The sequence below is a fragment of the Micromesistius poutassou genome, assembly GCF_964030765.1.
Source record: "Micromesistius poutassou genome assembly, chromosome: 2".
Lineage (NCBI taxonomy): Eukaryota > Metazoa > Chordata > Actinopteri > Gadiformes > Gadidae > Micromesistius > Micromesistius poutassou.
In genome coordinates, this window is record NC_140272.1 from 3,673,456 (window position 1) to 3,696,436 (window position 22,981).

A 22,981-nucleotide genomic window follows, 5' to 3' on the forward strand; every position below is an offset into this window, starting at 1 on the left:
AACCACAAAGCATCCTGACATGAATATCCTGCAGTCTCTGGACACGTTCTGCCCCTCTGAGGGGGGGAGGGACAACATATAGCAGTGATGGGGTGGGATATGGCAAAGGTCACAGTCTCTGGAGACAGCGTATAGAACTATTGATGAAGACTCCCTCTTCTCTCACTGTGCAAGTTATATACAATTGACTTTAGGTTTCTGTGAGTATGGTGGTCATATTGTGGAGAGGGGGCCGATGCTGTGATGACCGGCCTCCCCAGGCCTGGAGACTCTGTCCAGGGTTCTCTGTAAGCCGTGCCACTGCTGGATTCCAGCATCGCCAAAATCTGCTTCAGGAGCAGCGTGTGGCGGTCAGGGTTCACTGCTCAGCTCAACGACCCGGCAAATGGAGCTGTCGTCAAGCAACTGACTAATGCTTTTCTCCTCATGTGAAATCGATGTGTTCTCCAGCTTGTTATTCCTCCAGTAACAGCAGAGCGATGGTGGCCAGACCTTTTGACTGCCAAACATATAAAGGTCAACCTGGTTTGAATACACACATGTGCGCATGCACACACACACACACACATATACATACAAACACACACATAGGGTTATAACTGTATATTTAGCTTTGTGGTACTATTACATGGAGTGGCTGGGTTGAGGCCTCAGACTGAATAGGAGTCATTTTCTCAGAATAACTAAACCTGCCTGAGCCTCAGACTTTATCAAAGCATGTCCGCGAGGAAAATAAATTACATTACAGTTTGAGGCTATGAGAGAAATATTCTCTAGGATTTTGAAGAGGTCATTCTGATAAAAACGTAACTATCCAGACACACAGAGAAGACCTACTTCTCACGAGTCGTACAAAAACCAACCAAATTAAAACGTGTTGATTCCAGACTTCCTTTATTACATTCCACCGGTTTGAAACCTTGAAGTGCTGACAGTAACTCATAACCCAGAACATACCAAAGCTAAACTCACAGATACAAACACACGCAGTACTCCCACACACAGTCATCATGACTCAGTGTCAACACAACGACAGATGCCCGGGCCACAAAGACAGAGTTGGTGTGATTCAGCAGCAGTGCTCCTCTCAGCGCCCCCCCCACTGGCTGGCTGGGCTGCCAGCTGATGGACGGCCGCCCAGCCCCCCGCCCCCCCCCCTCCCACAGCATCAGGTGAGTCCTTGTCCAGGTATGTTAAACACACCCACTTCCCAGGCGGTTTTGTTCAGCCAATCACGGTCACGCTGACTTGGCTGGCTTAGTTGTGTTTTCAGTGTCTCCGCCAGGTTGGGTCATTGACAGCAGATGAGAGGTCTGATTCACCACACAGGTGGTGTTTAAGGGGGAGGCATCCTGTGTGTGTGTGTGTGTGCTCGTGTGCGAGGGAGACATTAGCGGGAGAAAGCTGGAATGTCTTTTATGGATGATTAATGAAGTTTATTTCAGTGGCCTGTGACCAGACGTTCACATTAAGGTTGTGTCTCTGTTTGTGTGTTTGTGTGTCATGTGTGCCTGAGGGACAAGCTTCCAAAGGTAAAATTTTGTGAACAGATGCACGCAGGGGCCATAACTCTTTCTCTCCCCCCTCCCTCCCTCCCTCTCTCTCTCTCTCTCGTCCTCCCTCTCCCTCTCTCTCATCCTCCCTCTCTCTCTCTCTCGTCTTCCCTCCCTCTCTCTCGTACTCCCTCTCCCTCTCTCGTACTCCCTCTCTCGTCCTCCCTCTTTCTCTCTCCCCCTCTTTCTCTCTCTCTCTCCCTCTCTCTCTCCCTCCCTCTCTCTCTCTCTCCCTTTCTCTCTCTCTCTCTCTCTCCTCCCTCTCTCCCTTCCTGTGTCCTTAGAGTTCTATGATCAGCTTTCCTTCGTCGTCGTCGTCGCTGCTGCTCTCCTCCTCCTCCTCCTCCTTCTGGCAGAGCGCCAGCAGCGGCCACGCGGCGGCGGTAGCACCTCCACCGAGACCGGCTCCAGAAAACACAGCCATCGTCTCCTCCTCCTCCGCCTCCTCCTCCTCCTCCTCCTCCTGGTGCTGAAGGTGGTGTTGGTGTTGGTATTTGCTGATGGGGTACCCTCCTCCTCCTCCTCCTCCTCCCCCTGCTCCGCCACCTCCCCCTCCTCCTCCTCCTCCTCCTCCCCCTGCTCCTCCACCTCCCCCTCCTCCTGCTCCTCCTCCTCTCCAGAGAGGGTTCCCACAGTAGGCTGCCTGCTCCTCTGTCGCCCCGCTGAGGTCAGCGCCTGTGAGCATGCAGCCCTCCCCCTGCTCCGCCCGGGCCCCGCCCCCACTGTGGTCGGGGGCGGGGCGGGCCGACAGGGAGGGGTCAGGCAGGGCAGGGCAGGGGGAGGGGTCTGGCAGGACGGGGCAGGGGGAGGGGTCTGGCAGGGCAGGGCAGGGGGAGGGATCAGGCAGGTTGGAGGAGGGGGTGGGGTCAGGCAGGGTGGAGGAGGGGGTGGGGTCAGGCAGGGTGGAGGAGGGGGTGGGGTCAGGCAGGGCGGGGCAGGGGGAGGGGTCAGTGGTGTAAACAGGGCAGTGTGTGGGGGCGGGGCAGGGGGAGGGGTGAGGGGTGTATGCAGCGCAGTGTGTGGGGGCGGGGCTCTGGAGGGCGCGGCCCGCCGCTGGGTCGGAGCGGTGTGGGCCCCCCCGGGCCCAAGTGGACCCGGGGGGGCCCCAGGTGGACCCAGGGGGCCCCCCAGGTGGCTGTGATGTCATGTCCTGTGCTCCGGCGGGGTTCTGGCGTGGGGGAGGGGCCTGAACGGCGAGGGGGCCGGTGTCGGTGAGGCGAACATCCTGGTGAGGTCGTCCCGAACACGCTTGCCGGTCGGACATTTGGCCCCTCCCATCGCAGCCCATGCCCCTCTCTGAAAGCGGACCCTCGGAGAGGTGGGCGTGGCCGGCTGTAAAGTGGGCGAAGCCTGGTGTAGGGTGGGTGTGGCCAGCTGTAGAGTGGGCGGAACCGACAGTAGAGTGGGCGGGGCCGGCTGCAGAGTGGGCGGAGCCGTCAGTAGAGTGGGCGGAACCGGCAGTAGAGTGGGCGGAGCCGTCAGTAGAGTGGGCGGAGACGGATGTAGGGTGGGCGGAGCCGGCTGTAGAGTGGGCGGAGACGGATGTAGGGTCAGCGGTCAGGGGGGCGGTGACGTCACCTGCAGCCGGTACGAGGGGGGGAAGGGGCGTCCCATTGAGGGGCCCCGCCGCCGGCCCGCTAGACATTCTGTACCGGTGCCGTGGGCGTGCAGGGGGGTCCGCGGCCAAGCAGACCCCTGGCCAGGGGTCCTCCTCCACCTCCTGCTGCTGAGGAGAGAGCACACCAGGGAGAACATCACCGCCGTCAGCTGTCTGATTGGTAGACTGTTTCCTCTGTCTCGGCGGCCCTCTGTCCCCAGGCAGAACCTCTGATGTGCACCGGCCTGGAGGGGTCAAAGGTCACCTGACTGGAGGGGTCAAAGGTCACCTGACTGGAGGGGTCAAAGGGCACCGGCCTGGAGGGGTCAAAGGTCACCTGACTGGAGGGGTCAAAGGGCACCTGACTGGAGGGGTCAAAGGGCACCGGCCTGGAGGGGTCAAAGGTCACCTGACTGGAGAGGTCAAAGGGCACCGGCCTGGAGGGGACAAAGGTCACCTGACTGGAGGGGTCAAAGGGCACCTGACTGGAGGGGTCAAAGGTCACCTGACTGGAGGGGTCAAAGGGCACCGGCCTGGAGGGGTCAAAGGTCACCTGACTGGAGGGGTCAAAGGACACCGGCTTGGAGGGGTCAAAGGTCACCTGACTGGAGGGGACAAAGGTCACCTGACTGGAGGGGTCAAAGTAGGGCTGGGCGATTAATCAAATTTTGATCGCGATTTCGATTTCAGAGTGAAACGATCACCAAACTAATATAATCGAGTTGAAACGATTTAAAAAAAAAATTTAAATTTAAAAAATATATAGAAATTGCAGCTGGATTCATATCTGGACTATATTTTCTATTTGACCATTTTGTGTATATTTTTAAGGGGAAATTTCGAAGTTCTCATTTACAAAGTGTTTTTTTTGGAGAGAAATGATGAATAAATGCATCATGTTTTCAAACTAAAAAATAATCGTTTGAATAATCGAGATCTCAATATTGACCAAAATAATCGTGATTATGATTTTTTCCATAATCGAGCAGCCCTAGGTCAAAGGGCACCTGCCTGGAGGGGTCAAAGGGCACCGGCCTCAGAGACCATGGTAACATTGTTCTCTTGGGAGGTATTTCAAATGGAAAGGACATTTCAACTCACAGATCAGTTTTCCTTGAAAAGTTATGAGCTGCATGATTCCAATTTGTTTTACACCCACTACAGCCCCTACACTAAAAATTGTAAAAAATTAAAATTGTATACAATTAAATTGTATTTGATGTGCAGTAACTTTTCTACAGTTTTTCTCCGTGAGTAAAGGAGTTGGCAAATTGGCAATCCTTCACTTCTCCCAGAGAATGTTTGACACTCAATGAAATCCTCTAGAATCTCTGTGCAGTCTATGTGCAGTCCTTAAGCGTCAGACGGTCACGCTGCAGAGCCTGTGTGTCTTTAAACCGATCAAACCCCCTAACCTCGTGTTAGGAATCACCCCCCGCATCTGTCTGGGATTATCCCTCCAACCTCCTCAACGAGTAGCAGTCCCCCCCCCCCACACTTAACGTACGCACTTAATGAATGCACTTAATGAACACACTTAAGGAAAGCACTTAACATACGTTGTATTTATTCATAGTACTTAATTCATCTGCAGTAGCTAGCTATCACTGCTGTATACAGGGAATGGGTTAACCTAGTGATGGTTAGTGTATATGGGGAATGGGTTAACCTAGTGATGGTTAGTGTATACGGGAATGGGTTAACCTAGTGATGGTTAGTGCTTGCACTTGGTTCTATGAACATCCTTACTGTACCCACAGAGATATATTGTTGTTTCTCTTTCTTCTGACAAGTAAGGGATTAGTTTGTTTATTCTACTCTACTTCTTGCTTGCCAACATAATAAAACAATTCAAATACTTTAATAATTATGCTTTTTCTTATTCGTATTGCATGCTTATTAAATGTATAATCTAGTCATTCATTCAGTAGTCCCCTTTAGAACTACGGTGAATAACGTTAGCTCAGCTGTAGCTAATTAGTTTCTATAGCAACCACACAAGGCTGCATCTGATCACTAGTTTAATAACGTAGTTGCTACATTGTATCTCGCTTGCGAAACTATGTATCGACTGACCTTCCGATAGATTTTCGACACATTTTAAGAAACTTTTTTAAACAATGTTTATTTTTTACAATGGACCTCATGTTTGAAATTTCTGTGATAGAAAAAAAATACAAGCGGCGTATTGATCTACTATTTGATGACACTGTGCTCAGTCAGCAAGTAGCCTACAACCGACAAGTCAGCGGGCAACCTGCCGGGTTAATGCCCTCCTCCCAGCCAATCAGAATCAAGCATTCTTAAACAAAGTAGATAACCCCCCCCCCGGCTCACCTCCACACCGGGCTGGTCCGTCTCCCGGGGCCCAACGCTGTCCGGCTGCCCGGGGGAACTCCTGCCCCGCTGTCTTTCTGGAGCCGTCTGGTCGGCGGGCCCTCCTCCCGCTGGGGGCCCTCCTAATAAAGTGGCGCACTTAGTGTCTTCTCACCGCAAGAAGGAAAGACCAGCTTGTTGTTGGAGGATAACCAAGGACCTTCCATACAGACATCTACCGCTGCTGTTAACGCGACCTTCCCATAAAGAACTAGGCTACACAAGCCTGGTTTATATCCGTTGAGGTCATTATTTTGCCTAAATGTTCCTTATAACTAATATACAGTCCAGTCTGTCCTTGTATATTATCATTGGTGTACTGCCAGTCAATGTCCAAAAAACCCTTTCAAACCTTTGGCCCACACACCTCAACCGAAATGTGACTTTTCTATACAGACTCATTCACGGTGCTGACATGGCGGGATGCACAAGTGTTCATCTGCGTGAGACCACACTGTTCTGTTGTGTCTGTTGGCTGAACTTTGGTCAAGCGTCACTTTAAGATGAGTTAGCTGTAGCCACCGCACTCCCCAACCTCCACTGAGTATTTTATCAATGAGAAGCCTTCCAGGGTTGCCAACTCTCACGCATCTGGCGTGACACTCACGCTTTCAGCATCAATCTCACGCTCTCACGCACACGCTACAAATGTCACGCCAAAATGTCCCCCCCACCCCCTCCTCCCTCCCGTCAACAATTCCACCTGTTATAATGTAAGCATTATAAGATTCTACAGAGTCTCACTCCGGCCAAAAACCAAAAGTTGGCGCCCGACTACCGCACAGCGCTCGACCAGAAGGCGGTAGGTTAGCAGAGAAGCAGACGAGGCCGTCAGGTGCGGCTGCAGCAGCTCTCCCTAAAGTGCATTCTGTAACTCCATCGTAATTCATTCAATAAATTTCTTTAATCCGTGTGACCTTTTACCAGAGGTTTACAGAGACAGAGATATCAGATTGCGCCCATCAATCCACAAACTGCATAGGCCTACTGACATGATTAACCTGCGGTCTCTGGACCCATTCTGTGGCACGCTTTGTATCAGCTATCATCTGCTATCATTTAGTGCCATCTTGTGGATGATGAGTATTACAATCTTTAGAAAATGTTTGTTCTTTGTCTTTTGTATATCTTTTGTTCTTCTGTTGGCAACTAAAGTCGTTTTTTGGCCCTAGTAATTATTTTGCACTAAAACACTCCCTCCCACCCCATCCCAATTGCCCCCCTGCACGTTAACAATCCTAACCTTTGGGGAAAAGTCCAGTATTTTGGAACGACTTTACAGAAGAAAACATACAAAACACAACAGACAGACGTCTTTGATTGGCTGTGACCACACAACACGATGCAGTGACACTCAGTTCTTCTACACTCTACACGTTCTTCTACACTTGATGCACTCGTAAAGTAAACGTACCCGAGGGCTGTGGTCGGGGGCGGTCCGCCGGCGGGTCCACCGAGTCCCTGGCAGCGGCGGGGTCTGAAGGAGTCCAGGGGATCAGAGCCACACCCAGACCGCGCCCAGCGCCAACGCTTCTGAGGAGCTGCAGACATGTGTCCGAGGGTCCCGGCCCAGGATCCACCAGCTCGTCACCACCACCACCTCCAGCATGACCATCATCACCACCTCCACCTCCACCTCCATCACCATCACCATCACCATCACCATCACCAGCACCACCACCACTACCACCATCACCTCCACCTCCACCACCATCACCACCTCCACCTCCACCTCCACCACCATCACCTCCACCACCACCACCTCCACATCCACCTCCACCTCCACCTCCACCTCCACCACCATCACCACCACCACCACCTCCACATCCACCTCCACCTCCACCACCACCAACACATCCTCCACCTCCACCACCACCACACGCAGGCGGGTTGACTGTCACCTCCGCTGAAGCCCTGCAGTGTTCGTTGCTGACCTCTGGGAGCAGCGACGGCCGGGCCCCAGGGTGGGGGGCGAGGTGGCTGGTCTCTGCATGGGTCCAGGCCCGGGCATCCCTACCCTGAGAGGCGGGGGGTGTACATGCTTGGCCCTTGAGCTTAGCAGTTCCTTCCTCCACGGTACGGGTTATTGCCCTTTGACTTAGAGGAGTGTGTTGGCTTGCTTGGCTTCCTTCCTGTAATAATCCACCTGGGGAGAGAGGGGTCCCGTCCCCCAGTTCTTTAGCATTAAAACCAGCTGAGACCGAAGGGTGGGATTCCCCTTTTGGTTTCCTTGCGTAAGGCCTCACAGCTTCAGGCAAGGCCTCGGTGCTGCCGGCGCCACATCTGCTTTCTGCAGCTGTGTTGTGGTTAGAATCACAGATTGGGTGAACGGGGAGTTGAAGAGACCAAGAGACATCGATGTTCCCTGACGCCTGCAGCCGACTGACTTCTGCCTGTCTGATAGAGTTCAGAATGACGGACTGCGGGTCCGGTGAAGGTGGGGGCGCAATGTTGTCCACCTCCCTTTGATCACGTGTTGATTGATGGGCCCTTTTCCCCCTAGCAGCATCTGCAGGCCCAGTGCAGTGGAGTGCTGGAGTCGGGGGGGTTTTCTCTGATGCACCCGCCTGCTTCTTCATCCGTGGCTCGATGAGAGCCAGCTGCTCGTCAGAGATGATCTGCAGACAGATCTGGAGGTCGGCCGTCTGGACGTGGAACACTGTCCGAAAGGGGTCCAGCTGCCCAGCGTCAAACGGCCCCATCTGACAGGGGGGCTCCGGGTGGGGCGGATTCAGCTGGTGACTTTGGGAGAAAGTGGTGAGGGTCGTGGAGTTGGACGTCGACAGAATCGCTGAGCGGCTGCTCTGTCTCCCTGTAGTTGAGGCCGTGATGGATCGGTTCGGCAGCACCGGCCAGGCTGAGCAGGCGGCCTTGGGGGCCATGACGGGTTTAAAGACTGAGGCCTGTATCACAGTCGGGGAGCATATCTCTTTATGATGGCTACGCATTGTGGCAGTGGCTGTGGTGATGGTTGTGCAATGTCTCTGAGATACGGCCAGCGCCGGAGTCCCCCATGGAGTTCCACTTGGTACGAGGGCTTCACACACGTTCACAGTCTGTGTGGAGTTTCTGGCCTCTGTGCTTTGATACCCTGAGAGCACGTGGGGTGGCAGAGTACATTCGCTCCCAGAGGACATTGTGTTTCCGATGGAGGTTAAGAAGTGTGGATTATCGGAAGATGAGACACTCGTGAGGCCGTGGTCAACGTTTCTTTTTGAAATTTTCAGAGTGTGCAGTGAGGGTATAGATCTAGTTTCAGTGGCGTTGGGTATCTTGAGTTGATACTTTGGCAGGAAGCTGGGCTTGGCGGAGGAGAGGAGAGAAACGGAAGCAGGAGGTTTTACAGATGTTTGCACATTTGATGCACCGATGCATGGAGGCACAACCCCGCGCCGATCAAGTCTTTGATCCAAACGCAGGCTAACCTGACAAACGTTTGGATTCTGTGTGGGGAAAACATCAAGAACGGAGGAGGGGGGGTCGTTCATTGTGTTGTGGTCTGCCTCCGTTCTTGAGGGATTTGCGTCTGTACTGTCATGGGTTCGTTGCTTTTTCCTGTCTGAAGGAATGTGGGCTCTCAGGGGTGGTGAGATGGACTGAGTGTGTTTCTCTTTGCCAGCGGGCCTCTCTGCTGGTCTGCCCATGATATCTGTCATGCTGTGGTTCTCTGGTGATCTGTTCGGGGTTACATACAGCGTGGACAAGGATGCATGACTGAGGGGTGGAGGCCTGGGAGAGCTGCACGCCTGATGAACTCTCCTGGGTTTGGGATTCAACTCCAGACCTGGAACAGGGGAGGGGTGTGCAGGCAGGCAAGATGTATGGCAGACGGTCACCCCGCTGGTGGTGGAGCCTGCTGTCGTTGTCCCATCACTGTGACTCTTCCCACTTTGGGCGGTCAAATGCTCCGGCCTCGATGACGATGGATCCTTGGCAGCGGATGTCACACTGTCCCAGGCCTTTGTGGTGTTGTAAAGCTTCTTGAACGTGCCTCCCTTGTAGGTGTACCACTTGTTGTAGGTGAACTTCTGCGCCTTTTTTCTGGGCCGCTTTCGGTCGCTGGGCTCCCCGCCACCTCCCCCGTCGCAGCTGAGGTCTCTGTTTATCGGCAGCCTCTCTGCTGACGAGTGCGTGGAGAAAGGACCTTCTGCTGCGTGGTTGCAGTCCACAGCGGTCTGGCGCACCAGCGGGCGGTGGGCGGGCACCTGCTGGTCCACAGATTTGCCAGGAAAGGCCGTCGGGTGGACGGGGTTGGAGCTCCCTCTGCGGATCATGGCGACATCATCTCTGGGGTAGGAGAAGCTTCGGTTGCTGTGCTCCGTGGGCAGGAGGGCGACGCTGTAGGGCAGGGAGCTGCTCCTGGTGAGAGGGGCCGCCTCCGTGCTGGCTGAGCCGGGCGGCTGCAGGGAGCTCTGTAGCACGGGCCTCCTGTTGCCCTGGAGCCTGGTGATCGGAGAGAAATTGTTCCGCATGTCAAAGTGAAAAGAGTCCTTGTACGTGTAGGGCATGGGTAGGTCGATGCTGCCCTGTTTGGATAGCACCGTCTTCCGGGGCCTCATGGTCTTCAGCTTCTTGTCGTCCACCACAACGCTGTTCTCCGAGATGAGCTTGGATATGTGCTCCTCCAGGGACCGCTGCTCCCTCACAGGCACCCCGTCCCGGGGGTTCGGTCCATTCTGGCTGAGACCAGACCGTTCGTGGCGCTCCGTTATGCACTCTGGGAGGGTGTCCATGTTGTGGTCGGTGCTCTCGCTGAAGCCTGAGTCTGTGCTCTTGTGGCTCTGAGGTTTCCCTCTTGACGCGGTGCCCTCCCACTCTTTAAAGACCTGTGTGGCCTCTTGTCTCTGAAGGGGAAGGTGTCGATTTGGCGTCACACTTTGACACTTTTTTGTTTCACACTCTTTCCCTCTCACTTCCTCCTTCGCTACGCCCGGTCTTTGAGCAGGCTCTGGTGTCTGTGTTGCAGAGCTCATGTCACTCTTTCCCTGGATGGGGTCTCCAGTGGGGCCCCATTCTGGGTCCGTCCCTGGTTTTGCTCTGGCTGTGTAGGAGTACTTGTTGACCTCCTCCTCCAGGCTCCCCGCCTCCTCCTCGACCTGGCTGTCCAGAGACGAGCCACACATGCTGGATCCGCACCCGCTCTCCTGGCTGCCCATGCTGCTGCTAGTGCTCTGCCCCGACTCGGACGAGAGGCGCGCATGAGCCTGGGTGCGCTTGTGCTTGTACAGGTTGCTCTGCGTCTTGAAGGAGACCCTGCAGGTGATGCAAGGGTAGGGCCGCTCGCCGGTGTGGCAGCGCAGGTGCTTTTCCAGCACGCTGGGCTTCATGCAGTCCCGACCGCAGTGCGGACAGACATGCTTCCCCGCCGCCTTGGGTCTGGTGGCGGGGACGAGAGGGACGAGTGGAACGGCGGTCGCGGGGCCCAGCTCCTGATGCAGGGGCCGGAGCCCGCCGGCGATGTGCACCGTCAGGTAGGGGAGAGTGTCATTGGTGTAGAGGGGGGGCACGGCCAGATGGAGGGTAGCAGGCTCACGACGGGGAGTCCCTGGAAACAGCTGCTGGGGGGGAGGTGGGGCAGGCACGGCTCGGATATAAACAGCAGTCAGCGGGGCCCGGGCGTCCATCTTCCTCTCCGTCGGCACGGCAACCGAGCCGTACAACAGAGCACTCACAGATTGTCCCTTTCCAGTCTCCATGGTAATGCCGTTGCCGTCGCGATGTAACCCAGCGCTAGTGAATATAATTACCTGAAAGATAAGCACACAGTTTGTTCAGTTAGGAGCCTGTCGCTGCCTGGATCAAGGCTCTGATTGGAATGGACCTCTCTAGTGCAGCTACACAGAAGCGGTGAAAGCTCAATCACCTGTGTGGCGATTAGAGAGGAGGAGGTGGTGAGTATGGGAATGGGGAGAATCTGGCGAGTCGTGACTCAAGACTATAGAATGAGCTGCATGTTGTCATTTATCCTTCTGGTAGAGATTTGAGAAAGTGTGAAGAGATGAATGGATGTTTCACACGAACAAGAGCTTCCTGATGACAACAGCACCACGGCAATCCACATCCAGACCGGGATGTGATGTCAGTTGTGATAAGATTCAGATACAAGGATCGCAGTGTGCTGACAGAAAAACACTGGACAGAGCACATGGCCCTGCTGTTTATTTCACCCCAGGCTGCAGGAAATGCCAAATGGATATACTTCATAAATTTAAAATGTGGTGATTTAAAAGAGATGGGAAGAAAAAATGGATCATGGGGAGAGAGAGACACCGACAGACAGTCAAGCTGTGAAAGTTACCCAGGCTTTAAACATATAAACCATAACTCATCTGTCTTTTATTTACCAGGAAAATGCAAATGTGTGTCCTATGCTCCTATGGTGATGAAGTCACGTTGAAGTGTACAGGTTTTGCATAATGGTCATGTCAGAGTGGTGTGGGCACAGCACTGTACTGTTGGGTCTTTGTAGAACATAAGCACACCCACTCAAAGTTATATTCATTCATGTAGATTTGTCTGAGGAAATATTCAACTTGAAATTATCCTTTACACCGCAGGCAGATAGATGGATGAATCAAAATCAAAAAGTTTAGTAGTTGTGAATACTATTTTGTATAAATGTTCCTTATTTGTATAAATAAAGATTCAATAATCTCAAAATACATGCAGTGTTAGAATCATCTTGTCTTGACATTGGATGGAGCGGTGTATCCACCAGAAAACAATTCTCATCACTAATCATAAGACACCTGTGTGAGCTAACCCTGAGCAGAGCAACTTACCTCTACGCCAAAGTTATCCTCGGCCCCTCAACGTCCATCAGTGACAACGCACCCTTGTGGAACACCTCCTCAATGTTCCAGAACCAGGTGGTCACAGCTCACGGTGAATCACGCACCGATCACTGCCCTTTTGATCCTCCACTCTCTGAAAGAGTTCAAACGAGTGTCTGCCAGAACAGTTTCCTGTCACAAAGAAGTGGAACAAATGCAAATGAGGAAAGATGCACTGTGACAGAGTGATAAGGCAGAGCAAGAGAGAGCGAGAGAGAGCGAGAGAGAGAGAGGAGGGTGGGGGGGTCGTGAAGAAAAAGAAAAGGAATGGATGAGGCTGGGTTGGGTGAGCAGAAATGAGCAACAGTCCAACAAAGACATCCACAACAACCCCAACAACAACAACAACAACAGCAGATTAACATGAATGACATGAACAAGTCAACATGTTGTAAACCCAAACAGATGTCAGCACAGATGACCTGTTTGCATAGACACACATTGCACAGCTCAGTATGCAGAAGTGAAATTGTGAAAATACCTCCTGATAGAGGAAGTCCCCCGCCCCACACAGGAGGGGCAAGCCTTACCTTTCTGCTCCCAACATGATGGTTTGACTGGCTGCTGGCTGGCTGGCTGGTTGGTTGGGTGGCTGCTGGCTGGCTGGCTGGCTGGCTTTGACGGCAAACAATGGTGATCAAAATGAAGATGCATGCGCTCTCTCCACCACCACCACCACCCACACACACTTCCTCCCACACACGGAGCCACATAGCACGCCCACCCCGGGCACCGTGGAGCCCCAGTGTGGGGCATGCATTACCTCTGGATTCACCCTGGGCTGTCGTTCTGTCGGCGACCATCTGGGAGGATTGACTGTAGATTAATGTCTTGATGGTGTTGGTGCTGAGCTCCCGGTCCAACACAGCCTCCACTACTAACCATAACTCTCTCTGCGGTGGTAGAGAGAGTTATGGTTCTGTAGACTAGAGAGTAATTCCGCTGAAAAGACTCAAAAATGTCCTTGAAATTACTGACTGACATTTAGAAAAACAGCATCAACGCATCCTATGCCTGTGAGTTCTGAGCAGATACAGTGCGATGGACATCCCTGGCAGAGTAGAGACTGGTATTTTAAAGAAAAGGACTGTGGGAACTAAGCTCTTAGTGGTACAACGCACTCTCTGTTGTGCTCGGGCTCCTGCATGGTATTTTTGGCTGCTGTTTGCCCGAGCTTTGTCCAAGTAAAGAGAACATTTATTGATCGCCTTCTCCCACAGCCATCAGTTTTACACAAAGTGGAGGACTTCCATGACCTCATGTTGGAAGCAACAGGTTATTAATGCATTATGGTTGCATGGGAAATGACTAATGAAACAAGCATATACATATACATATATATGTATATATACACACACCGGTATATATACACAGCCACATCATCAAGATACACACTATGACCATATTTTTATCATATACACGCACGACCACAATAGCCACACATCTCCACACCCCCACACCCAGCTACACCCACACCCCCACACCCAGCTACACCCACACCCACACCCAGCTACACCCACACCTCCACACCCCTACACCCAGCTACACCCACACCCCCACAGCTCCACACCCCCACACCCAGCTACACCCACACCCCCACTCCCACCCACCCACCCAATCCTTGCATGTAATAACATCATGCAGAGGACGGACGCCATGCTCCCTGGCCGACCTTCATGTGACAGATGAGGCGGTGAGAGTCTTCCTCTTCCAAGGCCGCACTGCCCTGTGGAAACAGGACCTTAAACCGATGGTCGCTGAGGACAGGCTGGGTTTCCAGGTCAGGTTAGGATACAGGTTTGCGCCAATCTGATCTGTAGTCACCTGGTAATCATAAAGGGATATAAACGTCAAACGCTGCAGTAGGTTTATTCTTTACAGTTGCACTGTACCTGCCATGTGTGGTACCCACATGATACTTGGCACACAAAACAAGTGATTTCTCTATCGCTTTTGCTGGTACAGACACCGGTTTCCAAGGCAACTGACTGGCTGGTATGCCCAGAGCATGTATTCCGTTGACATGGTAACAGGACACCTCCAACAGGCCATGATGTCTGTGGAGTGTATGTGTGTGTGTGTGTGTGTGTGTGTGTGTGTGTGTGTGTGTGTGTGTGTGGATGATGGCTGGTGTCAGCAGCCTCACCTGGCCCCAGTCAGGCGGATTGGACTTTGGGTCTGGGTGAGGCTGCCCACCTGTGGTGCATTGAGTGATCAATGTGCAACAGGGTCAGCCAGCCACCAGCCTGCACACAGCGAGCACCAGCTCATGCATCACTGCCAATCCATTTCGACAATAAACCGGGCTTCCAACATCACCACCCTGTGGCCAGACTTTTACTGGTCTGGAGGAGCCCAGTAAAAGTCACCGCGCTACAATGTAGCATGGGCCGCGCTACATGTAGCATGGGCCGCGTTACATGTAGCATGGGCCGCGCTACATGTAGCATGGGCCGCGTTACATGTAGCATGGGCCGCGCTACATGTAGCATGGGCCGCGTTACATGTAGCATGGGCCGTGATACAATGTAGCATGGGCCGCGCTACATGTAGCATGGGCCGCGCTACATGTAGCATGGGCCACGCTACATGTAGCATGGGCCGTGCTACAATGTATTTTCAACCTAATGTTTCTTTCTTTATTCAACACAGATGAGAAATAAAATTAAAAAAACATTCATTTCGATCATAAATCATCAAAATATCCCGCCCCAAAGCGCAGCAATGGTTAATAATTGTATTTTATATGCATGGTTATATCGCACTATTTCTTCCCTTACATTCTAGGAAAGCACCAAACCAGCCCTAATGAAAGGTCAGGTCGCCCTGTGCTGTGGTTGCTAGGCGACCGGGCCTGGATCCGTTCAGGGATGTAAACAACTCGGCCAGCGAGCGCTCCACAGAACTTGTTTAACTCCACGAGTGTTCCAAGTGCTTCAGGGGCCGGCTTGATTCAGTTAACGCTGAGAAAAAATAGGAGTCTGTGTAATTATTCCAGTTAAGTTTGTGTTCTATTTATAAAGCAGTGGAGGTTTGTGGAGCAGTGAAACATGGGTTTCAATGCCATTTTATTTTTTGCCTAGTATTTAAATTTGCATAATAGTAATAGTGAAACTAGCCCAATAGTATTTTGATAGCATTGTCACAAATATATATTTTTTGTCGTGATTATTATATATTATATATTCATATATTATTAGTGGTTATTGAAAGACAATGAACATGCACTAAGTATGATACAAGACACCAGATATCATGTCCTCAGATCCTCAGGTCGCGTTATCTTCTGAACGCGTCCTGCTTCCCACCACAGCCCGCCTGTGCACGTATGTGTGACAGTGTGTCGGGCTGCCGCTACCAAGAAACCGCCAGCAGGAAGTGACAACTGAAGACTGACTGTTCACACGGTGTGTGTGTGTGTGTGTGTGTGTGTGTGTGTGTGTGTGTGTGTGTGTGTGTGTGTGTGTGTGTGTGTGTGTGTGTGTGTGTGTGTGTGTGTGTGTGTGTGTGTGTGTGTGTGTGTGTGTGTGTGTGTGTGTGTGTGTGTGTGTGTGTGTGTGTGTGTGTGTGCGTGTGAGTGTGTGTGTAAGATGTACCGACGGATGTATACAACAATTACTGATGACCTTAAATTAGCTTTTTCGTCAATTATCACGCATCTATTTTACATATAATATTGTATATTTTATAACATAATGTTTTAGTAAATTATGTGCTGTACTTTAGTGTCCCCTGCTGGATAACGGGCATGATTACTTGAAAATGCATTGAAAGGCGGTTTAAGTGAAGTAAGTCACGTTATATAATAAAAAAAACTATTTAATGAGAATATAACGTTAGTCCGATTAAATTGGACAATTTGATAGTAAAATGTGGCCGAATATGATCAATATTTGCTTTCGGATGTTATCCTCAAATCTATGTAAGTATGGCAAATGCGTACAATTAACTACATACACAAACAGGAATGTAAGTGACTTAATATTTCAAATCAGTCATCCATTGTATTTATCAGTGTTCTTTATTCCTAATCGCTTTTCTAGCTAATTCCTTGTTTGTCACTCCGCGGCCGCCGTCGTACCTCACCGTACACACAGCGCACGCGTGGATTCCAGCGCCGCTGTAGCTGGGAGTGGGTTTGATATTTGTAAGTTGGAAGTTGTAAAAGTACACAAACGTATGCATTCAGACTCGTGTGCATGAGCTATGTACACACACGTTCTGTAAAGGCGCAATGCGTTTAGGAATAAAAGGGTTTCGTTTCGCGGGTTCGGAGTCTTGATTGTAAAGAGAAGCTAGCGGTGCTAACTGCTAGCCGCTGGTAAACAAGCTCCATTCATTTAATGTCGGATGTTGTGTTTATGTTTTGTTTGAAGGGCGCACACGTTGGAGTCGTAAGATATACTTTATGAATGCGACAAGCAAAGCAAACCCAATGCAACTCTAAATATCTTAATATTAACCCAGGACTTGTCTTTTGTTCCAACCCAGTTGTGTTTGTTTGTGTGTGAGTGTGAGGACTTGTCTTTTGTTCCAGCTCAAAATATGACAATGTTAACTCAGGACTTGTCTTTGGTTCCAGCCCAGTTGTGTTTTTGTGCCCTCCTGCGGTCCAGCCGACCATGTACCGCCCCAAGCCCACCCTGAAGGACCGGCAGCACCTCTACAAGCTGATCATCAGCCAGCTGCTGTACGACGGCTACACCAGCATCGCCAACACCCTGATCAACGAGGTGAAGCCCCCCAATGTGGTGTCTCCTTCAGAGCAGCTGATGCAGCTGGCCAAGATCGGTAAGGAATCACCTCAGTCAGTTCGGGATAGATTTTAATGAGCGAGTTTTAATTGCAGAATGTTTCTAATGGCTGTCAAACTCCCCAAGGCATGGAGAGTGACGACAGCGCGGTCCAGTACGCCATCGGGCGGTCCGACACAGTCGCCCCCGGAGTGGGCATTGATCTCGAGTTTGACGCCGACGTGCAGACGATGTCCCCAGAGGCCTCGGAGTACGAGACGTGCTACGTGACGTCCCACAAGGGCCCGTGCCGGGTGGCCACCTACAGCCGGGACGGGCAGCTCATCGCGACCGGCTCCGCAGACGCCTCCATCAAGATCCTGGACACAGAGCGCATGTTGGCCAAGAGCGCCATGCCCATCGAGGTCTGGACCTGTCTAGTGATCCACTGATATTATCGGCCGATATTTGCGTTTTTTACGCAAATATCGGCATCGGCCAATATTTTTTGCCTATTTTTATTTTTAAATATTTTTTCCTGCCATGATTTACTGACAGTTCAATAAATGTTCCTTTTTTTTAATTGAGACTTGAAACATTTGTTATCATCATTGTCATTTTTATGATGTAAATGAAGGGAGCAAAAGCAGTATTGGCTCCAAATATCGGCTCAAGAAAATCTGTATCGGCGTATCGGTCATTGGCTAAGGCTGATGAAAAAAGTATCGGTATCGGCCCTAAAAGATCCACATGTCGATATGTCGATCCCTAGACCTGTCTGAGGAGGTCGTCAGGATGTTGGGTTGTTTCCCTCGTTAAGCACATTGTTGTTCAGTTTTGCAAAAGAATTGCTTTATAAATAAAGTTTGACTGGTGGATATATCCATGTGCTGTGAGCCCCCTGGTTGAGGTGACGGTGGTTGAGGAAATAGAGGTTGAGGAGATGGAGGTGTGGTTGACCCTCTTATTCATTCTCCACCTTTCAGGTGATGATGAACGAGACGGCCCAGCAGAACATGGAGAACCACCCGGTGATCCGGACCTTGTACGACCACGTGGACGAGGTCACCTGCCTGGCCTTCCACCCCACCGAGCAGATCCTGGCCTCGGGCTCGCGGGACTACACCCTCAAACTGTTTGACTACTCCAAGCCCTCCGCCAAGAGAGCCTTTAAACACATACAGGTCAGTGAGGGGCGGGGCCACGGCTCAGGAGTGAGATGGATCCTGGTGTTTACAGCGGCTTGGGGCAAAGGATTACTAGTTAGCAGTCAGTTGGAGGAATCACGCTTGTCTAAATAAGTGACTTATGCCAAGGACTCAGTTGATGAGAAGATGGTCAGCTTTCTGTTGACTCTATATGTCTGCTAGAGGCATTTCAGTTAACCACATACAAAGCGGAAGGACAAAGTTTGAAGATAATGATCACAATTAATAATTGGTATATCTGATACCTCAAACGACCTGATGACTTACCAAACTGTCAAACAAAAGCAGATGCCAAGATGTAAAAGTATCTTTGCAGCATAAACAAATGGCCAGCTGTAATACAAACCTTTTCTCCTGGGCGTGGAGTAGATTATCTCTGTGAACGGAATGGAAACGGAGCATGATGGGACATAAATCCACGCTCCTCTAACCGACAGCCGATTATGAATCTTAGTAGTGGTCTCGTGTACCAAGTCTGATATTCAACTGCTTCTTCCCTGGCTTTGAAGTCAAGTTTAGTGAAAGGTGCCGACGTGTACGCTATGATGTAAAGTCCTGAGCCCCCACCTGTACGATGACCCCCCCCCCCCCCCCAGGAGGCGGAGATGCTGCGCTCCATCTCCTTCCACCCGTCGGGGGACTTCCTGCTGGTGGGCACGCAGCACCCCACCCTGCGGCTGTACGACGTCAACACCTTCCAGTGCTTCGTGTCGTGCAACCCGCTGGACCAGCACACGGACACCATCAGCGGCGTGGTCTACAACCACAGCGCCAACAACTACGTCAGCTGCAGCAAGGACGGCAGCATCAAGCTGTGGGACGGCGTGTCCAACCGCTGCGTCACCACCTTCGACAAGGCCCACGACGGCGCCGAGGTCTGCTCTGCCTTCTTCTCCAAGAACGCCAAGTACATCCTGTCCAGCGGCAAGGACTCGGTGGTGAAGCTGTGGGAGATCTCCACGGGCCGCACGCTCGTCAAGTACACAGGTGGGTGGCGGTGGTCGCCGCGGTGACTCGCCTCCTGTTCCGGTGCCGATAGGACGGACGCACTACTCTGGGTGGTGGTTGCCGTGGTTACTCGTCTTCCGTTGTTATGGCGATGGTGCCGCCCACGTACTACTCGCTGGTGTGAGTGGTGGTTGTCATGGTTATCTATGGCTCATCTTCTGTTGTCATGCCGATAGTGCCGATAGTACGGAGTACTTCTCACTGGTGGTTGTTTTTTACTTGAAGGATAATAAACCCGATCATGGAGCAGAAATGTTCCCCAAGACTTTGTGAGATCCAAAGTGCTGGGGAACATTTCTGCTCCATGTCGGCTACTCCCGGCTGAAGCACTTCTCCAGAGTGCTGTTTTTCTATTGGCTGCCAGCACTGCTGAAGGGGTGGGGCTTGACAACGTTGGACTAGGGCTGGGCGATTAATCAAATTTTGATCACGATTTTGATTTCATAATGAAACGATCACCAAACTAATATAATCGAGTTGAACGATTTTCTTTTTTTTATTTTTATAGAAATTGCAGAACAGCTGGATTCATATCTGGACTTTATTTTCTATTTGACCATTTAGTGTATATTTTTAAGGGGAAATTTCTCATTCTCATGAATTCTCATTTACAAAGTGTTTGAGAGAAATGATGAATAAATGCATCATGTTTTCAAACTTAAAAATAATCGTTTGAATAATCGAGATTTCAATATTGACCAAAATAATCGTGATTACGATTTTTTCCATAATCGAGCAGCCCTACGTTGGACTAAGTCTGTTTTTTCTAGAAACCTTTGTGACCGGCAATGCGGCTCAGATCACATTTCTTTAACATTCAGGCAGTTCTCTCTTTAGTCGGCCACTGCTTGGATTCTTCTATGATTTCTCCAAATTTGATTGAAGGCTTCATTGTGTTCAGCCTCACTTGTTACTGCAGATACCAGCGTCTGCTCAATGAGTCCATGTTAATGACATGCTGCTCCGCTGCATCACAGGCTCAGTGGGTCTCTAGTGGGGGGGACTGGGACAGGAGGACTGGGAGAGGGACAGGAGGACTGGGAGAGGGGACTGGGACAGGAGGACTGGGAGAGGGTCAGGAGGACTGGGACAGGGTCAGGAGGACTAGGACAGGGGACTGGGACAGGAGGACTGGGAGAGGATCAGGAGGACTGGTCCTTCTGGACTTCCCTCTGTTAGAGGATAATGTGGACGATAATGCGGACGATGATGAGGCTGATGACCGGGGGGCGAGGGCCGAGTTGGGTTTGTACCTGGGGGGCCGTGCTCAGAGACGCCCCTAGATGGAGACATTCCCCTACATCTGTATGTCACACTCCTCCTCCCAATATTCAAGTTGGTATCAACTTCCAAAGCACTGTCACTACATTAATACTGCGCTGCATGTACAATCAGTTAAACATCACAGTAGAAACGACGGTGGTCATTCTCAGGTCCTCGTTGGGCCCCTGACCCCGTGAGGTGGGGGGAAGAGACGCTGCTCATGGGCGTGACGGAAGCCAGACGTGCTCTAACGTCTTCTATGGAGAGGACATGTTAGAAACATGTTAGAAAGGCTGGTCATCTCCTTACGACCCCACTCACTGTCCAGGTCCACCACTCTGTAGGATTGAACTCATTATTGTATGGAGTTAAAATAAGAATACAAATAATGTAAACACTCGTGAGTTTGAACTAGTTGTGTGTTTGAACTAGCTGTGTGTGTGTGTACTAGGGGTGTCTGTCTGTCTGTCTGTCTGTCTGTGTGTGTGTGTGTGTGTGTGTGTGTGTGTACACTAGCTGTGTGTGTACTGTACTAGTTGTCCTGACCCTCTCACCCCCCCCCCCCCCCCCCGTAGGCGCGGGTCTGAGCGGGCGTCAGATGCACCGTACGCAGGGCGTGTTCAACCACACGGAGGACTACGTGCTGCTGCCGGACGAGCGGACCATCTCGCTGTGCTGCTGGGACTCGCGCTCGGCCGAGAGGAAGAACCTGCTGTCGCTCGGCCACAACAACATCGTGCGCTGCATCGTGCACTCGCCCACCAACCCCGGCTTCATGACCTGCAGCGACGACTTCCGCGCCCGCTTCTGGTACCGCCGTACCACCACCGACTGAGGGCCGGGGGGGGGGGGGTTCCCCACCACCACCGACTGAGGGGGGAGGGGGGGCCACCACCACCACGGAGCAGGGACGGGGCCAAGATGGGACATTGGGGCCCTCCATCTCCATTCTCTGTCTCTGTCTCTCTCTCTCTCTCTTACGCCTTTCTCCCCCTCTGTCTCTTACTCCTTTCACCCTCACTCCTCTCTCACCCTCCCCCTTGGTTTCTCTCTGTCCTCTTACTCTTCCTCCTGTCTTTAACTCTTCCTCCTCTCTTTCTCTCCTCCCGCTTCTCCCTCGTTCTCTATTTATGCTGGTCTCTCTTCCTCCCCCGTCTCTCTCCCCCTCTGGATCCTGTTGCTGTGCTGGGCTCTTCTCCTCTGTTTGTTAATGTCCTCTGTCCCACCGGTCCAGTGGAGGGCTCTGCACCAGCAGACAGGGGGCACTGTTCCTGAGAAAACCATCTGACTTTCTGTTGTCCTTCACTTCTGCTTCTGTGTGAATAGAACCCGCTGGTCTGAGTTCAGTTCAGAGCTCAGTCCTGTAGGATAAAGTGTTTATAACCCTTTCACATCCCTCCACAATTTGAAATTCGAAGAGTTGAAAGGTTGTCTTTATACTTTTTTAATTTTGTGTAACTGTTGTTTTCCAGATTTTTAATAAACACATGAAACAACTATGCTGACTTATTTCATAAATTCATTAAGTCTGTCTTTTCTGACATTGAACATCAATTCTCAAGAAACAAATGTGCATCTCACAAACATTTGATGGACACAGAGTTGGTAACTTAAGGTAACTTGTAGAAACATTGATCATTTAAATTTTAACCCAAAACATCCTAACCACTAATCTCCTTGCATTTTCTCCAAACGGGCCGTTTGAGCCGCAGAGATCAGGGAAAGGTTGTTTGAAGAAGGCGAGGGATCCCGCAGATCATTCGGAGGGAACCAGACATTCACCATGTTTAGTATTTACAGTACCTTGCCGTAAGGAGCCGTTTAGTACAGCAGTGTTAAAGCTGTGTTTGGACAGCCCACAGGGCAACACGACCCCCCCCTAACGACCAGCGTCCACCTCCAGACCTAAAGGTCATGCTCCCAGAATCCCCTGCTTCTCATATTGTCTCCCAGCCCCCCCCAGCCTCGCAGCCCGCTCCCTGCAGACTGAGTCGTCCAGACAACTCAGACTCCAAGCCCAGGAATCTGCTTTAGTGACACATCAGTTCCAGAGTCTCAGAACGACTGAAGATCTCAGCAGAACACCCGTTAACGGGCTTTACATGACGTTACCGGAGAAAAGGGGAAGTGAGACCTAAAGGAGATTTAGAATGGAACCCACAACGTATTACCAGTCACAGTAAACTTAAACACAACTAATGCGCACAGTGTTTAAATCAGAAAGCGTCTGTTGAAGGGGGAGACCTCAATGAACCTGGGGGGGGGTGGGTGCACATAGTGGGGGGGGGGGAGGGGCTGCAGTATAGTGTGGGGGCTTCCTCAAGCCAATGAGACAGCCGAGCGAGAGGCTGTGCCAGAAGACTCTCTCTCCCCGCCCCGCGTGTGAAATCGTCTGGCTCTCGACCACAAC

At 51.5% G+C, this 22,981-nt stretch overlaps 2 protein-coding genes across 2 annotated transcripts; one reads left to right on the top strand and one right to left on the bottom strand.

Annotated features, from left to right (window-relative positions):
- Positions 1–1,238: 1,238 nt before the first annotated feature.
- znf831 (zinc finger protein 831) lies at positions 1,239–12,440 on the bottom strand (the record flags this gene model as incomplete). Its single annotated transcript, XM_084464614.1, has 6 exons — positions 12,309–12,440; positions 7,673–11,273; positions 6,941–7,162; positions 5,488–5,609; positions 2,515–3,279; positions 1,239–1,313 (listed from the first exon to the last, which is right to left on the bottom strand). Exons 2-6 carry the CDS (start codon positions 11,220–11,222, stop codon positions 1,239–1,241), a joined length of 4,734 nt encoding a protein of 1,577 aa, XP_084320740.1. The 5' UTR covers positions 11,223–11,273; positions 12,309–12,440.
- Positions 12,441–16,442: 4,002 nt separating this feature from the next.
- On the top strand, positions 16,443–22,042 carry cstf1 (cleavage stimulation factor, 3' pre-RNA, subunit 1). Its single transcript, XM_084464035.1, has 6 exons — positions 16,443–16,506; positions 16,942–17,150; positions 17,240–17,517; positions 18,079–18,276; positions 18,897–19,287; positions 21,147–22,042. The coding sequence occupies exons 2-6, from the start codon at positions 16,982–16,984 to the stop codon at positions 21,404–21,406; spliced, it is 1,296 nt and encodes a 431-aa protein (XP_084320161.1). The 5' UTR covers positions 16,443–16,506; positions 16,942–16,981; the 3' UTR covers positions 21,407–22,042.
- Positions 22,043–22,981: the final 939 nt, after the last annotated feature.